This window comes from Desmodus rotundus, chromosome 3 (genome assembly GCF_022682495.2).
Source record: "Desmodus rotundus isolate HL8 chromosome 3, HLdesRot8A.1, whole genome shotgun sequence".
Classification (NCBI taxonomy): Eukaryota; Metazoa; Chordata; class Mammalia; order Chiroptera; family Phyllostomidae; genus Desmodus; species Desmodus rotundus.
Genome location: NC_071389.1, coordinates 36,386,486 through 36,403,886, shown reverse-complemented (window position 1 = coordinate 36,403,886; position 17,401 = coordinate 36,386,486). Strand labels below are relative to the sequence as shown.

The following is a 17,401-nucleotide window of genomic DNA, read 5'->3' as shown; positions in this document are numbered from 1 at the left end:
ATACACACTCTCTTTCTAAGCCACCGTGGTTACTGTTTATGCACTCAGTGTGCTGGCTCTGAGGCCTTAGACGCTGGCTGATGTCAACTGCATACACATGGCTGTTCAGTGCTTAACCCATGGCATGCAACCTGGTGGGGGTTAATATGGAATATAATAACCTTCACACTTGGTGTCCACTCTCATAGGTCCGACCACGTGCCTCTACCACAGATTTCCTTGTCCTCCGTTTTCCAATCTTACTCCTTCCAGACTCCTCGCTAAGCAGACAAGCTGTTTGCCACGGCCCATGAGATCCACGCATATTCACAAAAACTGACTAGGTGCACTGTCCAAACCCATTGGGAAGACTCTCCCCTCTGCTGTCTTTCAAGGACACCCCTGCGTGGGACTGCAGCACAGCCACAGTCTGTTTTTGGCTTGCTCACTCACACTGGGCCGACTCACCTGGGAAAAGGCTGGGCTCTTTTTGACTCCAGCTGGATAGCTGAGGGGAGGCATTGGTACAAGGATGGTGGGTGACATAATGTCTGGGCCACCTACTCATGCAGCTACCTTATGCCTTTTGGCCCTGCTGTGCCCAATGCCAGTTGTACCTTGTCCATCATATGATGAATTGCTGCTGGGCTTTCTGACCTTATAACCTGGTGGATCTGACAGAATCCAGCTCTTGATGAGCAGCTTTGGCTGCATGGTGTACTTGATGATCCATGCTCAACCTGTCTTTTGCAGAACGCTGTAGCAAATTAGGAGATGTGTTTGGAAAAGTGTGTCGTTCCTGGCTCCAGGTGGCCCTGCCCCAGATTCCTAGAGGTCTACTTAGTGATTCTCCTAGGCCTTATCATAAACTCTATCAGCATCTTTTCCCACCAGGTACCTCAAATACCATGGATTCTGCCAGATCATATGGCCCACACAGCATGGCTCGTTGTACGATAGCCTGGACCTGCTGTGGAGCCCTTTCCTCATCTGGGCTCCCACTGGCAGGCTTATGTGTCATCCACTACAAGGGATGGAGCGGTGTTCCCAGATGTGGAATATGCTGCCTCCAACACCCAGAGAGGCCTACCTGGCACTGGGCTTCCTCCTTAATGGGGAAGGGGCAGTACAACAATTTGTCTTTTACTTTGGAGGGAATGTCCCCAGCATATCCCAGGCCACGGGCCCCTAAAAATTTCACTGATATCTCAGGCCCCCGAATCTTCATGTTGTTTCCTTGCGCGCTCTGCAACGTACGTGTCTCACTGAGGCTTCCAATATACTCGTCGTGTCCTGCTCATCTGGCCCAGTTAGCTGATGTCTTCGACGCTGTGGATCACTGTGATATTCTGCAAGATGCCTAGGCAGGACAGGTCTCTTCAGACTAGGTTGTGAGATGGTGGGAGAGTTAACAGCCCTGGGGCAAGACTGTAAATGTGTATTTTTATCTGTCCCAAGCAAATACGAACACTGACCTTCCTTTCCGATGGGGAAGGAAAAGAGTAGCATTCACCAGATCAATGGCTGCATGCCGTGTAGCTGAGAACATGTTAACGTGCTCTAGGAAAGATGCCACATCTGGCGCAGCAGCTGCAATTGGAACTTCCACTTGGTTGACTTTGCCGTAGTTCACTGCCATCGTCTAGGATCCATCTGATTTTTGCAGGGACCAGCGAATTAAAGACAGACATAACAATGATCGTTATCTCTGCATCCTTTAGGTCTTTAAGGGTGACATTTATCTTTGCCATTTCCTGATTACTAATGAGGCTGAGCATCTTCTAACACGTTTATTGGCTTATTTCCTTTTCTTTAAATCCCCATAATTCATAATCATTTGCTTTTTTAATCGTTTATCTAGTCCTTGGCACTCACCTTCACGACTGTGAACTTGGGGCCACAGACTATGTCTTATTTATCTCTGTGACCCTTGGATCTGGCCCATAGGAACTCAATAAATAAGCACTGGATGAGTGATTTTAACAGGATAAAAGAGCAGCATTTGATTGGACTTCCTGGTCTTCTTGAATCTTGAAACTAACTTCCTTGGCTATGAGTAAGCAATCATTTTGGTTGATTTAAAAGAAAATACAGTGTCGCCCTGACTGACGTGGCTCAGCTGGTTGAGTGTCATCCTGCAAAGTGAAAGGTCAGGGCATATACCTGGGTTGCGGGCCCGGTCCCAGGTTGGGGCATGCGTGAGAGTCAACTGACTGATTGATGTTTCTCTCCTTCTCTCTCTTCCTCCCTCTCTCTAAAAATAAATTAAAAATAAAACCTTAAAAAAAATACAGTGTCATCCAATCAAACCACTGCTCTTCAGAAATCAAGGCAGTGTCACTGAATTAATCGAAGCTCCCAAAGCCTTGTTTTCTGGATGGACTCCCTTCGAGAGCAATAATGGGCAGTAACAAACTGAGCCTTCGTTCCATACGGCTGTGATAAATGCATCCAAAACACATTACAGATCTCAGAATGAGGTTCTGAGGCCTGAGGCTGCAGCAAAAGAAAACCAGGGTTGACAGGCACAAGTGTGAGAACCTGATATTCTTTAAATGAAAAAAGGCCAGCTGCCTGTTCCCTTACCACTGAACACAGTAAATGCATTATCTGAGCTTCCCGCCATTTTTCAAACCTGGGACTATCTAATGACATCTGTTTGGTCAACTCTAAACTTCATTTGTCAAAAAAATATCTGTAATTTACTGAATCTTGAGTGTTTCTTTCCTTTACCATAAAATGTTGGAGTTTTAAAAGATTTAAAATTTTTAAACTATCTGTTCATGTAGGAACATTTTTATCTTTCTAAAATGTACATCTCATTAGGTCCCTCACCTCCTCTAAACATCTCATGGCCTCCGCTGTCTGAAGGCTGAAGTCCAAAATTCTTCTCAAGGCCTCTAAGGCCCTGGTTTATTTTTCTGCCCCATTTCTCTCCACCATTCCTAAGAACCTTGTGCCTCCACCACTTCCTGTCATTTGACTTTACTGACACAAGGCGCACACTTTACACCTCTGGGCTTTAGTGCACCTACTGATCCCTCTGCCAAGAACTCCTATCCATCCTTCAAGACTTGGGCTCAGTCATTAACTGTCTGTGAAGACTTTTCCTTCCCTTAGGATGGTATTCACTCATTTCTCCACTTTCTCAACATTTTAAATAAATACCTACAATAAACACCTAGTACGCTATACTGCAATTATTTACTTATGTGTCTGTCTCCCCACCAGACGAAGAGCTCCTCAAGGATAGAAATTACATTTCATCTATTGCAGTTTCCCCAGTACCAGTCTAGTCCTTGGCACAGGGCAGACAGGCAATGTTTGTTGAATGAATGAATAAAAATTAAGACTCAGTCCCTACCCAAAGGACCAGGACCTCCAATTTAACCACCAGAAGAAAAGGATCAGTAAGCTGCTGAAACAGACTCTTAACAGTATTTCATTCCCAAACTTCCTCTGGCAACCAGACACATTTAGAAGGCATATTCATGCTCAGACTTACAGGTAACTCAGAGGTACTAGGAACTTTTCTTGCCTCATTTCAGGAGCTGAACCCTTCATGTTTAACAGGTGCTTCTGAGGGGGTGGGTCAGCTGGGATGGACGTGGGCAAGCCTTTCCTCCGACAAGCACTCACAACAGCTCCATTAGCGTTCATGGAAATTCTGCACATGCATCAAGGAGAAAACGACCACAAGTAACACAGCCTGCTCTCCAAACCTGCAAAGCACATCTCTGCAATCACTTTACTTTCCAATATCACTACGGAAGCCTTTCAGCCACAGAGCAATTTGTTTTCAACTTACTCTGAGTTCTTAAGTTAGCATAACTTCGGTTGCCTATAAATGAAGCTTCCGACTTCCAGTCTGTCCCCTGCTCCAGCTTCTCTTCCACAGCCTCTGAACAAAAGACTAACCAGTTCCTGCTTAGAATCAATCCATACAACTTCACCCGTGGCTCAAGATGCTTCAGATTTCGTCCTGGTCCTTGTCTTCCTCTCCTGCCTCATTTCCAGCTACTCTCCTCTGCTCTAGCCATACCAATCACCCTCCAGGTATCTCAGTTCTGAGTCTTTCCATACTCTGCTTTCTTTGCCAGGCATTCACCTCAATCACATAACTCACTAACTGCTCTGCCCTTTAAGACTTGTTGCATACAGGTATCCCCTCCTCCAGGGAGTATTACTTGATTGGGTTAGATGCCTTTTCTGTGCACCCAAAACTAGTCATTCAACTAGTCAACAGTTATGGAGAACTAGTTTGTGCCAGGCTTTGTTCCAAAATGAAGACTCTGCTCTCATGAAGCTTAAATTATTTTTGTAAATTTAATGACATTTATGGTTACTAACATGTAAGCTGCAGGTGTACAACTCTGTAAAGCATCATCTGTATGTCGCACTGTGTGCTCACCACTCCATGTCCAGTCTCCTCCTGTCGCCACACATTCGACCCCCTTTAACCTCTTCCCTTCCCCTCTGGTAACCACCGCGATGTTGTGCTCTGAGTTTGCAATCTAGTGGGGAGACAGAATCAAAAGCACAGCCACAGAACATGTGGATAGGTACAGAACAACACACGGGGTATTGCGGCAGGGGCAGGAGAGGGACTTAGGTAGAGCAGCACTTCAGAGACAATAGCATGAGAAAATGCTTAGAGGGGAGTGACGTGGTGGGACTTACAGTTTTGACATGTCACTTTGGTCCTAGCACAGAGAGGTGGATTTGAAGAGGCTAAGCCTGGACGCAAAGGAACCGGTTAGAAAGCCCTGTAGTCAATCTGGGCAAAGAGGATAAAGTCCTAAAGTGGTCCTAGGGATGGAGAAGGGGCAAGAGATCCTAAATATACGTGAGAAGTAAAACCATTAGGACTTGACTAGGTAAAGGTAGGAGAGGCGTCGTGTAGGTGACCCCCAGGTTCCTGGCTAGAGTACCTGGGTTGCCAGTATTGCCAAGGGAGAGAAGACGTATTATATCTGAGATGCCATCTGAAACTCAGGGACCAGGCATGGTCTGAAGATGCAAATTAGTGTCACCGGCATGTAACCATGAGAGTGAATGAAATCAACCAGAGAGACTGAATCCAGTCAAAGAGACCTGGGTTTTGAATCTTAGCTCTGCCACTCACTGTCTGTGTGACCTTGAGGAACTTACTAAACCATTCTGAGCCTTCCTTTTCTCATCTTTAGTAGGATGTTGTTGTTATTATTATTATTATTGAAATGTCACAGTGCTGAGCACATGGGAAGTGCTTAATTATTATTCTAGCTCCAGTACTTCCTAGCAGTGGGAAATTGAACAGGATACTTCTCCTTGGTGGGACTCAGGGTCTCACCTACAACTCCTGCTAGGAATCCACAGGACCTCGTGGAATGGGTGCTCAATAAATGGCTGCTGAATAAATGAAGAAACCTAAAAAAACTGAAACAATACCTACTAACAGATGAGAGGATGAAACAGGATTAAAAACACTGTATAAAGATCAATGTAAACGCTAATGAATTATCTGGCACTTAGAAGGCAGACAACGTCAGTCTTGTCCTTCTGTCCTTGCTTTTTAACCCATCTTTTCTTTTTTTGTATTTCAAACCTCTCCCTTTTATTAGCTGTCTTTTCAGATTACAAACATGCTCCAGTCTCCCCACCCTAATAACCTTTCTTTGGATCTTGCTCTCTCAGATTCTTGTCCAATCATTCTTCACTTTCACCAACTATACTTTTTCTCAACTCAAAACACTTTTCAATGAACAAGTGACATCTTTTGTTTTAGGGAAGAAAAAAGTCCCAGTTTATTATTACTTAAAAAAAGAAAAGCAAATGTCATTTACATAATTGTTCAAGCAGAACTATATAGAGGTATTTCATTTTAAAATATATATGTATGTAATATTTCTACTACAGTAATTCATTTCAAGGAGAATTTCATTATGTATCTTTTACCGAGCCCTAAACCAAGAGAGTCAAGTATTCAAATAAACCCCAAGGTGTGGAGATGCTTCAAGTCAGTCCTTCATTAGGAGCCTCAGCATGGGGGCTCCGGAGACCAACACAGAAGGTTTTCCCGGGAGAGCTCAGACGTTCAGATAAGTGAGCTCTGGAAAGAAGGGGTAGCGGGCTGGCTCTGGCAGGCTCACCCCTGGGGCAGAGCAAAGGGAACAGACAGGGTAGTTCTGAGAGGCACAGAGCCATCTAAACTCAGGGGACAGGACCAAGTGAGCGGCAGCAGTCACTGAGTTTCAACTGCCTGCTAGGTGGCGAAATAAAGCAGTAACTTCATCTGCCTGACGTGGGGGAAGTTTAGAGGCATCCCTGGCACACTCACAGGGAAACCTGTCACCTTTTGCTGTGTTGGGTGATGGCAACCACACAGCACCAGCTTCCTAGTGGAGCCGGCGCACTACAGCTAATGAAGCATCTCCTGCAGGCCTGCCCCCCAGGGCTCTCTGCATCCTCTGTCTGAAGGAATGGCACCATGGGAAAATTTAGCACAGCCAGCATCAGCCATCACCCAAACTCAAAAGAGTCTTTGAATGGCAGAGAGGGGCCCATTTTCTTTTTCTGCGGAGCCCAGGGTTAGAACCATCCTCAGGTCATTTTCTGTGAGTCTGTACAAACGAGCCGACTGGCAGCGAGCCGTTCTTCACCTGAGCCCGGATTTCAGCTCGGTGCTTTAATGTGAAGACCAGGGCTCTCACCGTCCGCCGGTACGGCCCATTAATGAGGCGGGAGCAGAGATGAAACGTTTCCCGCTCAATATTTTCAACCAGTAGGTGATCCATCTAAAAAACAGCAAAATTGTCCAATTAGGGCCTTGCATTGCATACGGATTAAAAAACAAGGGAGGCTGGAACGCTCTGCTCAGAGGCTTCCACTAATCAACTGAAATTCAAGGACATCTACTTCCTGTCACAAGAGAAACAGGAAGAGCAAATTAATTCCACCCTGGCAATTAAGGAACAAGGCCATGTGCTTTGTGACAGGGACCTCGTTCACAGCCCCTGCCGGGTGGTAATATTTGCCATTATAACAGGAAACTGGCCTGAATTCAGCAACGGGCACTGGGCCCAACCAGGAAACGAAGACCAAGGACAATAAATCAGTGTAACATTTATACTTTTTTTTTTTGGTTTGTTTTAACCCTTGACTGCATTTCAGAAACACTGGATCTGGACCCTAATACGTGTGTAGAGCAGTTTGTGAATCACTTTTCACATTTAGTGCTCACAACTCCCATGACCTCATTTTACAGATGAGGAAATGGGTTCAAAGGGGAAAAGAGGTTCAAGGTCTTACATCTGCTAAGAGGCAGGGCTGGGACTCTGACCTGGAGCCCCGACTCTGAAGTTCACGTTTCTTCCCTTTCACCACACTAACCGCCTCGTCAACCTCCTGAGAGACCAGTGGAGTTTGGAGAGACGCTTGCAGGGTCAGCTGAGCAGAGCAGGCCTGCGGGTGTGACCTGTAGCAATTGTGACGTGGTCTGGCTCAGGCCCAAATCCTCCTAAGGCCACAGACGTAATGAAAGTAGGACGGGCCTGGAACTTTGTCCACACGGTCTGGATCCAGGTCAGGTTGGGCTGCTGGTCAGGGAGCCCCTCCGCCCTTTCTTTCGAGGCCCGCTCCCCACTGTCCCCGCGTCAGTCCCCAGCATGGCCTGGCAGAGCCCACTCAGCTGCTTTCACATGCCTCTGTGCCTCTGCACAGTGTGTGTTCCCTCAGCAAGGTCCACCTCGCCGAGGAAACACATTCCTGTTTGTATGTCGAAACTTAGCTAAAAAGCAAAATGCAAAAAACAACAACAAAAAATACGAACCAACCAAAAAACCAAAATGACAACAACAAAAGCAAATCCTAGCTCAGAGGACTGAAGGTTCTGCTTTGGCCGCCGCCATGTCTGGAGCTCCCCTGAGTCATTACCAGAATGTATTACAGTGATCCGTTTTTTGTCTGTCTCCCCTGAGAGCAAGTTCCTTGAGTACAGGACACAAATGTCTCTCTCACTTCCTTTTTTCCCTTCATTCAAATATTTATTCAGCACTTACTATGTGCCAGGCTCTGTGCTTGGGGAGGGAGAAAAAGCAGTGAATGAGGCTGGTGCAGTCTCTGACTGCAGGGCCCAGTCCAGTAAGAAACAGGTAGGGAACTGGGATTGTAAGAGTACTGAGCGCTGGGAAAGAGGCCGGAAACGCATGCTGGGGCGCAGGGGTACAGCAGAAGGACCCACCCAGGAGGGCAGGGTCTGGCTGGGTAAAGTAGCATTTGCTTTGTGATAAATTCACTGACCGGCACATACATGTTTTGTGCGCTTTTGTTATGTATGTATCGCACTGTTATTTAAAAAGCAAAGTTTAAGAAAGAAATGCACCAAAAGTAAAAAAGGCTCACCTGACATTTAATAAAATATCCTAATATAAGAAATAGACAGACCAAAACAAATAGAGAAAAGAAATTTGGAAGAAATAAGGACCAAGCAGGGAGTAGAATAGAACTGAGAGAGAAACCGAGAGACAGAGGATGAATATCCAGGCCCAGACATCTGCCTAACACAGCAGACAGGGGATGTTCAGGGGAGTCTGTGGTCCCGATGACTGACCAACCCCCTAGGCTGTGCTGGAGTGAGTGGACTTGGCACCATGGCTGTCCAGAACCCAGACTCCTCAAGCTTTTCATGGCCTCCTGGGTGGGCACTGACCCAGCCCCTGGCCTGAGGCAGCCCTGGTAGCAGATTACTTTGGGAAGCTGAAAGGGTGGCTGGCTGGCTGCCCAGCATCTGTCCAGAGACATATGCCAGACAGCCTCCTCAGTCCAGTGTCAGGATGGTTAGTCACTGACTGTTTAGACATTCACTTAGTTTAACAGTCAAGAAAAAGGGATTTTTAAAAAAATTTTTTGAGGGGAGTGGTTGTTTGGGGAAAAGGGTATATATACATGCATTTGCAAAACAGGTTGTGGCCATTCCATCAAATCGTAGTATATATACGAAATAAAAAAGAACTTGCAGAGTGCCCTGGAATTCACAGAACTGGATCCTCATACATTACTTCACTTAGCAAACAGTCACTGAGTTGCTATGCTGAGTCTGGCCTGATCTGGGGAGTGGGGACTGAGCAGAAGAGACCGGACCCCGGCCCTCCAGGAACTCACAGCCCAGAAAGGAGACGGCGTGTACACAGACAACCGTGGGGTAGTGGAAGAGGTGTTCCACCCACCATGTGGTGGGAATAGGGAGCAAGCATCTAACAATTCTCATGTCTTCTTATTAAATGAAGGCCAATCAGAATGAAGAAGTAATGAAAAACACCACTGATGTTAAAATGTAAATTCTATGGGAAAATGCTTCATCAAGTACCTTTCTGTATAACAAGTTCACTGCACAAAGTGAAGAATGCCTGTCTCATAACTGCCTTTGGATAACCCCTCCCCAAGTTACTGAGTCCTTCCCAACCGGTCCTAACCTGGTGACTTAGGTAATCCCTTTGGGGACTTATCTAAAGGACCACAGTCTCACTGAGACCTTGAGAAAAAGGGGTTTTGCTGTGCGATGCAACTGTAGGAATGGGAATAGGAATCTGTTAAAAAACATACAGATCTATGTAGGGACCATATGCCTTCTCTGTCTCTCATGATCCGCCCGCACCCCTCCTCCTCACAGGTTGTTTGCTCCTCTCCGTTCGCCTTACTACCAACACTACCAATTCCAACCGCCGTAGTCTCTCCCCATATGCTACACATCTCTACCCACGGCTTCCGCTTCCTCATCCCTCCTCCAACATCCTTTGTTTCAACACTCCCACTGTTGTTTTCTTAGTATTTCCTAGTTCACATTTCTCAGAGACAGAATTTGATTTGCCTTCCCTATCCATTTGTACCTGTGGGTTACTCAGTTGTCCAATCCTGGACGAATTGGCTATAGCTGGGAGAAGGTAAAAAACATGACCGCCTAGAGCTGTCTTTCATGAAGGACTCTGACCTCGTGGGAAATGATGCCATAATCAATTAGTGTTGTCTACCACATCTGTAAGCCTTTTTAAAAAAGGGGACCAGGCCTTCTTCGTGTGTGTGCCTTAGTGCCAAGCTTCCTACGTTGTACTGTAACTGTCTCCCTCAGAAGACTGTGAGAGCCTCTCCAGGGATGGAACTGTGTTGGACCCCTTTCTAAGTCCCCCACACCTAGCAGAGGTACTAGCAGATGCTAAGAGGTCAGTAAATACTTGTTAAATGAATGTCCTCCCCCCCCCCCCCCCCGCCCCGGGTAACCTCCCTCCATTCCTGCTCTTTCAAATACCTCCTATACATAGTAGATAAGATACGAAATATAATGCTTCTATTTTATATGTATTTTCAAGTTAGCAAAATCCTACCCTTCCTGCAAAGGCCAGTTCAATTGCCATCTCCTCTATAAAACCTTCCCAGATTCCCCCAGCAGATTTCGCCTTCTGTCCTTTGCGCGTCTATACCACTTGCTAGTACCACTATTTCCGATGTATTTCATCTTGCCTTGTATTAGCCATTTACAGGCTCTCAGCCAGGAGACAGTATGCGTTCTTAAGATAGGGAGTGCAACGCACTTATGTTTGCTTTCTCCCCTGGCACTAGGAGTAGTAGCACTAAACATGGGTTGAATTGAACGTCCACTGGAAGCAAACTTTGTGTGGGTTTTAGCACACATGGGATGACTGGATTTGTGCATATCTAACCACACTCCTTTCTGACCACTTAAATGCATTTATAACAGAGCTGGTCAAAGCCAGAGGTGCAGCCTGAAGCCATTAAACAAAGAAAAACCTAATAGTTCCATATGGGGACATACCCCTGACCTCGATCTCATTAGCACCATCTGACAACCAGCTGGGCCAACCAGCCAGTGTTTCATAACTCTTAATGATACAGGCTCACTTTGAGAATCGGGTTCATTTTTTTTTTTAATGACATAAATAGGAAAATGATCATAGGCCATGAGGTAGGAAGGAGAGTGGATAATGAGGAAGGGGAAATAAGAGAATGACACCACAGGGGACATTCACAGGAGGAAAGATCTAAAAGATAGAGCAGAACAAAGAAGGTCCAGAGGGGAGAAAGTAAAGGGGAATGGAGCCGGGGTCTCAACAACGGAGTTTTTGTTCATCTGTCCCATTATTCGAAGAACAAGGATTTGGAGAGCAAGATCTATACAGTAATAAAGAGACAATTGGGCTGTGTGTGTATATTCTTCATCTGCCGTTTTCACTGGTAAAGAATATGACTAAAACAAAGAACATGAAAACTACTTTTCTGCAAAAATGTAATGAGTAGATCTACAAAAACACCTTAGGATCAAACTGTAAAGGCTGTTTAGTCACTGGGCCAATAACTTAGCCAATGGCTCACCACTGCCTGATGAAGTACATCTGTTGAGACAGGATGTCTGATTTGAACGCGCTCAACATTGGTTTCCGTCAAAGACTGGATACTGACTGGGTTAGATGGCTCACTGATTTATCCTAATTTGGAAATGTTTCAGGTAATAGGTGCTGAGAGTTAACTTTTATGCAGAAGTGTTTATATTTATAATTCTCTGACATATCAAACTGATAAAATTACTATCCCTACTGTTCTATGCAAGAAAAACAGATTGATTTTTTTGGCCAAGGAAAATAATAAGATGCATACTTTTAATTTTTAAAATTTACTCTTTGGGAACAAAACCACTCAACTGTGCTCAATCTGATATTTTTTTCCAATATTACATTAGAAAGCACTAACGAATGTATTACTTTTTTAACTTTGCTTTGTAACACTTGAGTGCTTACCACTTGATGTGCCATTTAAAGGATAATTAATGGGTAAACTAAAAGGATAATTATTACGGAGTTTAATATAGCAGGCAAACTGCTCATTAATCCTCGCAAGCATTGCTTCGTTATTATCATTTACTTGAAAAGATACCACAGGGAACTGGTACTTACCACCACGTTAACTACATATTATATACCCACACTCTAGGTTTCTGTAATAATTTTGGTTTATTTAAAAAATAAACTTTATTTAAAATACCAAATAGCAAGTCTTGTTGGCTAATCAATATTCTGGAAAATTAGACTTATAATCTTCATATTTTTTCTTTCTTTCAAGGATTTAATATCCATACTAAAGTTTCCTTTAGGAAAAGGTAAGCAAACTTAACACTGAACTTTCAAATAATGTTAAAAATTATAAAAATGAAAAAATTAACATATATAGGAAATGATATACAAAATGACACTGACTGATATTGACCAAGATTAAAAAGACAACACAAATGTAAATAATTGTCAATTTTCTGCAGTGTGGTTTAAATAATCAATAAAACTATCTTATGGAACACTTGGCATATAATTGGCTCTTAATAGTGGGATAATCATAACTTTATAGCGTTCATTTAAAAAGCTATAATAATTTACCACACAGAAAATGCACCAAAATATTAACACAATTATGTCTGGTTGGTAAGTTCAATGGTGATCTTATTTTTCCTTTCTATATTTTTCTCATTTTCTATCATGTTTGTATTAAAAAACCGAAAACTTTATTTTTAAAAAGTAAATAATTACCACAAGTCTATTTGCCATTCTTTTGTGGATGCATAATTAAGATAGAAAGATTAAAATATTTTTTCAGATAATATAATAACACATCTAGCATTTTAATCAGACTTCTGAATTGCTTCTTTTGTTAACATTAAATTATTCTTAAGGGAATTTAATAGGGTTACCCTAAGAAAAACAAAAATGTAGATGTTGTATGTCTGATTTTTCCAGAGCATAAACTGACCTATCAGATATGTTTGATGATGTATTTCATATTATTGTCAGTGAGCAAAAATCTTCGTAGCATGTGTATCTCAAACCCCTAATGTCATCTGAAATGTTGACTGTGAAGATGACAGGAATGATGTCTAGCCAATTGATTATATGCTTTAGAACCAAAGGTATGAATGTGGAAAAAAGTTATTTATTTTGCCATTGATATTCCATAACAGAGTCCATCCCAGAATTTTTGCTTCAGTGGGAAGGGAAAGGATTTTAAATGGAAGGAGCCAATGTTCATTAAGTGACTTCTAATCACCAGGTATTACATTATTCTTTTGTATAAATGGATCATTTGCTCTTTCTAATAACCTTAGATGGTAGGAATAATCATCATTTTACAGATTAAAAAAAACCAAGTCTCAAATATGTTAAGGGATTTGCCTAAGGTGCCACAGCTAGAGCCAGGGTTTTAGTCCAGGTTTTGCCAGTTCCCTTCTACAACACCGTCTCCCAGGATGATTACAAATCCAGAACCCTCATAGAAAAAACAAAACAGGTCCACAGCACTATGACTACGAAAGTTCATTATGAAAATGCGAGGCTCATTTAACCAAGATCTCCTAGCAATCACATTCCAACCAGACATTACCTCCAGTTCCAATGCTTCTGAGAGTAATTTCTGGGCATTCTTCCTAAATGTCTCAGTTTTGGAATCACTTTGGACTTCGATAGAAGGTCTGTCCGCATGTTTCTCAATGAAAGTTCTCCACTCAGTGTAAACTTCTCTGGCAAGACAAGCCACTTCTGGGTCCGAGTGTTGACTCATCTTTTTTACAGTATGACCTGGAAGGAGAGAAGGGAAAGCAAAGGAAAGGTTGTTTTTCTTCTGAAAAGTACAGGACTAGACGGACTGATGTGTGTGTGACACTTAGAAAGTAATTCACATGCCTAAAACTTTCGAGGCTCTTGGGCAAACAAAAACCATTTCTCAAAGACTAAGATTACAAGATAACCGCTAGACTAGTCAATGTAGTAAGTCATAAAACAGAAACAATCAATAGACACTTAAAACCGAACAACTAGGGTACCAACTCCTTAATCCAAAAATTGCAATAAAAGAAAATGAATTAAAAGCATTTTTCTTATCTTTTTGGTACATATTGTATTTCAGAACAAGCAAATAGCTCTAGTTATTCAGGACATGTTCTTTATTCAGCTAATAAAGGTGATAAGATTGACAGAGCTAAAAAGAATTGTAGCCTGGGGTGGGGTGGAGGGATGGGGCGAAAAGGCATACAACTATAATTGAATAACAATAAAAATTTTTTTAAAAATGGGAAAAAAAAGAAAAAAACAAAATATATCTCTCAAAAAAAAAAAAAAAAAAGAATTGTAGCCCATAATGAAATAATTCACAAAGGTGATAATCCTCAGTGGATGAACTCATTCGATGAAAGGTTGATGGGACGATTTATAATAGAGTTGTCATACCTGAACCACTGATCAGTCAGCATCCCCAAGAGTGGGACTATTGGACAGAGGCAGCAATGCACAGCCCTACCCATGAAGTATTCTTGTACCATCATCCCCAACAAAAGATGAACCAGAATCCAGTGAGTCATCCAAAGCTAACTTCTAGTTTACAGAAAATATGAGAGGCAGTGGGATGAGTTATAGTATGACGTAACACACAAATCCAGAATGTGGCACATTCTACAGAACAACAGACCTGGCTTCTATAAGAGTAAATGGCATTTTTAAAAGGGGGGGATAAATTGGCGCCATAGCTCAGGGGCTAGAGTACCGGCCTTGTGAAAAAGAGGGTAAGGTCACGGACTGCTACAGATTAAGAGTCTCTTGAGTCCAACTACCATGTGTGATGTTCAGAACCCCTCGAGGTCATCTTCCACAGGAGCCAGAAGAGCCTTTACTTAACTTTATTATTTTCTCTTTTAGGGATTTTTCCCCAAAATATAAACCTGACCATTTCACTGCTCCACTTAAATCTCTCCATTCTATACCCAAATTCACAGCTTGTCACACAAGTCCCTTCAATCATGTGCCACCCTCCCACCCACTTTCTAGCTTCATTTCCAGCTATCACACTGTCATTCTATACTCCAGCTACTTGCAGCTCCAAAGCACTCCAATATTTTGAAAGTCTCTACTTTTGAGCATGTACTCTGATAGACATTCTGTCTGCCTGGAATACTCTTTCTTCCCACTTCATCTGGTTAACTTCCCGTCTGTCTTTAAGACACAGTACAGGAGTCCCTTCCTCTAGGAAGCCTCCCCTAGAACCCCTAGTCTTGGTTGTTACACCTCCCCTGTGCTTCCTTAGCACCTTGGACTTTGTTTATCACAAGAATTATTGTAATTAGTTGCAATTAGATCAGTTATCTCTCTTGTTCACCAAAGCAAGCTCCTTGAGAGTAAGAGCTGTGACACGTGCTCCTCCGCCTGCACCTCGAGCAGACAGCACGGCGGCGGGGGGCAGGGAGCAGGAGCGTGGGAGTGCAAGAGCTGTTGTGGAACGAGAAGCCTGTATAAAGAATAACATATTTTTACTAAAATATACAATGCAAGGGGAAAAGTACCATATTATATAATAGGAAATTAGTAAAGTAATGCCAATATATTGAAGTTAATTTAATCTCAATCAAAAATCTTAATAGGCTGTTTTTATTAGAATACAACCTATCTTGCTAGACTTATTGTAGAAATATAAATGGATAAAAGTATAAAATATTATTTTGGAAAAGAGAAATTATCAGGTATAAGTAGCCTTAGAAAATATTAGAACATATTATAAGCAACGGTAATTAAAATTGTATGAGCTAGCACCAAAAAAAAGACCTACTAAATAAAAAAGTTCAGGAATAGACCTTACTATACACAGGAATTTAATATATAGAAAAAAGAATCATCATTGAGCAAAGGGAAGCAGAAAAAGGATTTAAATTTGGGGAAGTGGTCAGAAACACTTATTAAGTTTATTAGCTTCTGGCAACTGTGTAGGCCACCACTTAATGATTCATTCACTCTCCACACATCTGCAGATCCACCACTCTTATGTGAGGCCCTGGTCATGCGGGGCTGAACGAGAAAATGTACTGCTTTTAAGGTTCTGTGACAAGCATCCTGTAGATGAAAAAGAAATGTAACTTTGAAGGGAAAGCAAGAGCCTTGAACTTCTCAATCTAACCTCTCCCCATCACCTACTGCAATGATTTACTAACCAATCTTTGTTCCCAGGCCGGCCTTCTCCAGTTTATTCTCTATCCTGAAGTGAAAAATAACCTTTTTAATACACAATTTGATCACACCACTCCTTTACCAAAAACCCATCAGTGGCTCTCTCCACTGCCCTCAAATTAATTTTTAAGTATAGCATTCGAGCTCTGGATGACCTGAACTTCTTTGGCCTTACGTCTTACCAGGTCGCCCTCTTTCCTCCCTCCCCTCACACCCAGCCCTCCTACCCCTTTATCTCCATGCACTACGTTCTAGCCACAGAGAGCAGCTTGCACATCCTTGTTTTGGTTCAGGCTCTCTGGGTTTCTCACATTTCTGTGCCTTCGTTCACTGTTCCCTTTGCCTGGAATGTTTAAATGCCCGCCCTCCCTGCTAAATGGCAAACATCTGGAGGGCAGAACCCGCACCTTACTCCAAATCACAGTCCCAGCTCCCAGAATAGCGCCTAGCACAGAATAATCAACAAATGTTTGAACTGAATCAAAGGTAAATATAAAAATTTACATTTGGCTCTCAAATTGGTTTTGTACTAACATTTGAATGTGGATGCAGTTGACTGGGAAAGTCACCAGATGTAAACAAAATAATGGAATGATACTGTGAAGAACTGAATCCAAAGGTGATGGGAAAACCAAAAGCTTGTGATTCTCACCCATTGCTAATAACTCTTCCGCTTACTACTCCAGATTTTATATGGATTATTTAATTTGTATAACTAAACAATGAATTAAATACTACTTTTATATCTCTTTTTACAAATGAGAAACTGAAGATCAGCAAAGTTACACGCCCCGGGTCTCACAGTAAGAGTGGAAGCCAGGGTTTGAATATGAGCGGCTTGACTCCAGGGCTTGCACACTTAGCCCCTGGCAGCCCCAGCGCCCTGTATTTCTCTGTCAGCAGGGACTGGAACGCAGGGAGTGTTCAATAAGGTTCTATTGAGATCACGTTGTTTACCCTCCTGGGTATTCCCCTATCAGAAGACAACCTGCCTTGGGAGGTGGCCACAGGGCTTAAGGCTCCTGGCCTGCAGGGGGCAGCACACCCCACAGATAACTCTCACAGGATCCCCACCCAGACTGGTCGGTCCCCAGGCTCTGCCAACACCAAGAAAACCATCCCAGGATGGGCGAAGCTATCCAGGAGCCCAAGGAGATGTAAGCTTTGTCAGCAAATGGTAGGAGTCTCCAAAAACCAGTGACAGCAGGAAAGGCGGTCTGGGCAGGAAACGAGAAGAGGACAGGGGGTCCGAGGAACCTTCTTCTAGCAAAAACAAGGCAAAAATCATAAATTTTGGATCACAAGAGGAGTTTTGTGATAACAGCAATGATGTCAGTTAACCACTGTACTGAATGCTTTGCACACCTTAACTCATTTCATTCTCAGGACGCCCTGTGAGGTCG

At 43.1% G+C, this 17,401-nt stretch overlaps 1 protein-coding gene across 3 annotated transcripts in view; it reads right to left on the bottom strand.

The window, feature by feature from the left end:
* Positions 1-5,719: 5,719 nt before the first annotated feature.
* TCEANC2 (transcription elongation factor A N-terminal and central domain containing 2) overlaps positions 5,720-17,401 on the bottom strand; it is a 30,279-nt gene continuing 18,597 nt past the window's right edge. For all 3 annotated transcript variants that reach the window (XM_024571029.3, XM_024571030.3, XM_053920052.2), the window contains exons 4-5: positions 13,393-13,586; positions 5,720-6,755 (exon numbers count right to left, since the gene is read on the bottom strand). In XM_024571029.3, coding sequence (XP_024426797.2) covers positions 6,567-6,755; positions 13,393-13,586 — 383 coding nt within the window. In that variant the 3' untranslated portion in view covers positions 5,720-6,566. The remainder of the gene's footprint in view (positions 6,756-13,392; positions 13,587-17,401) is intronic.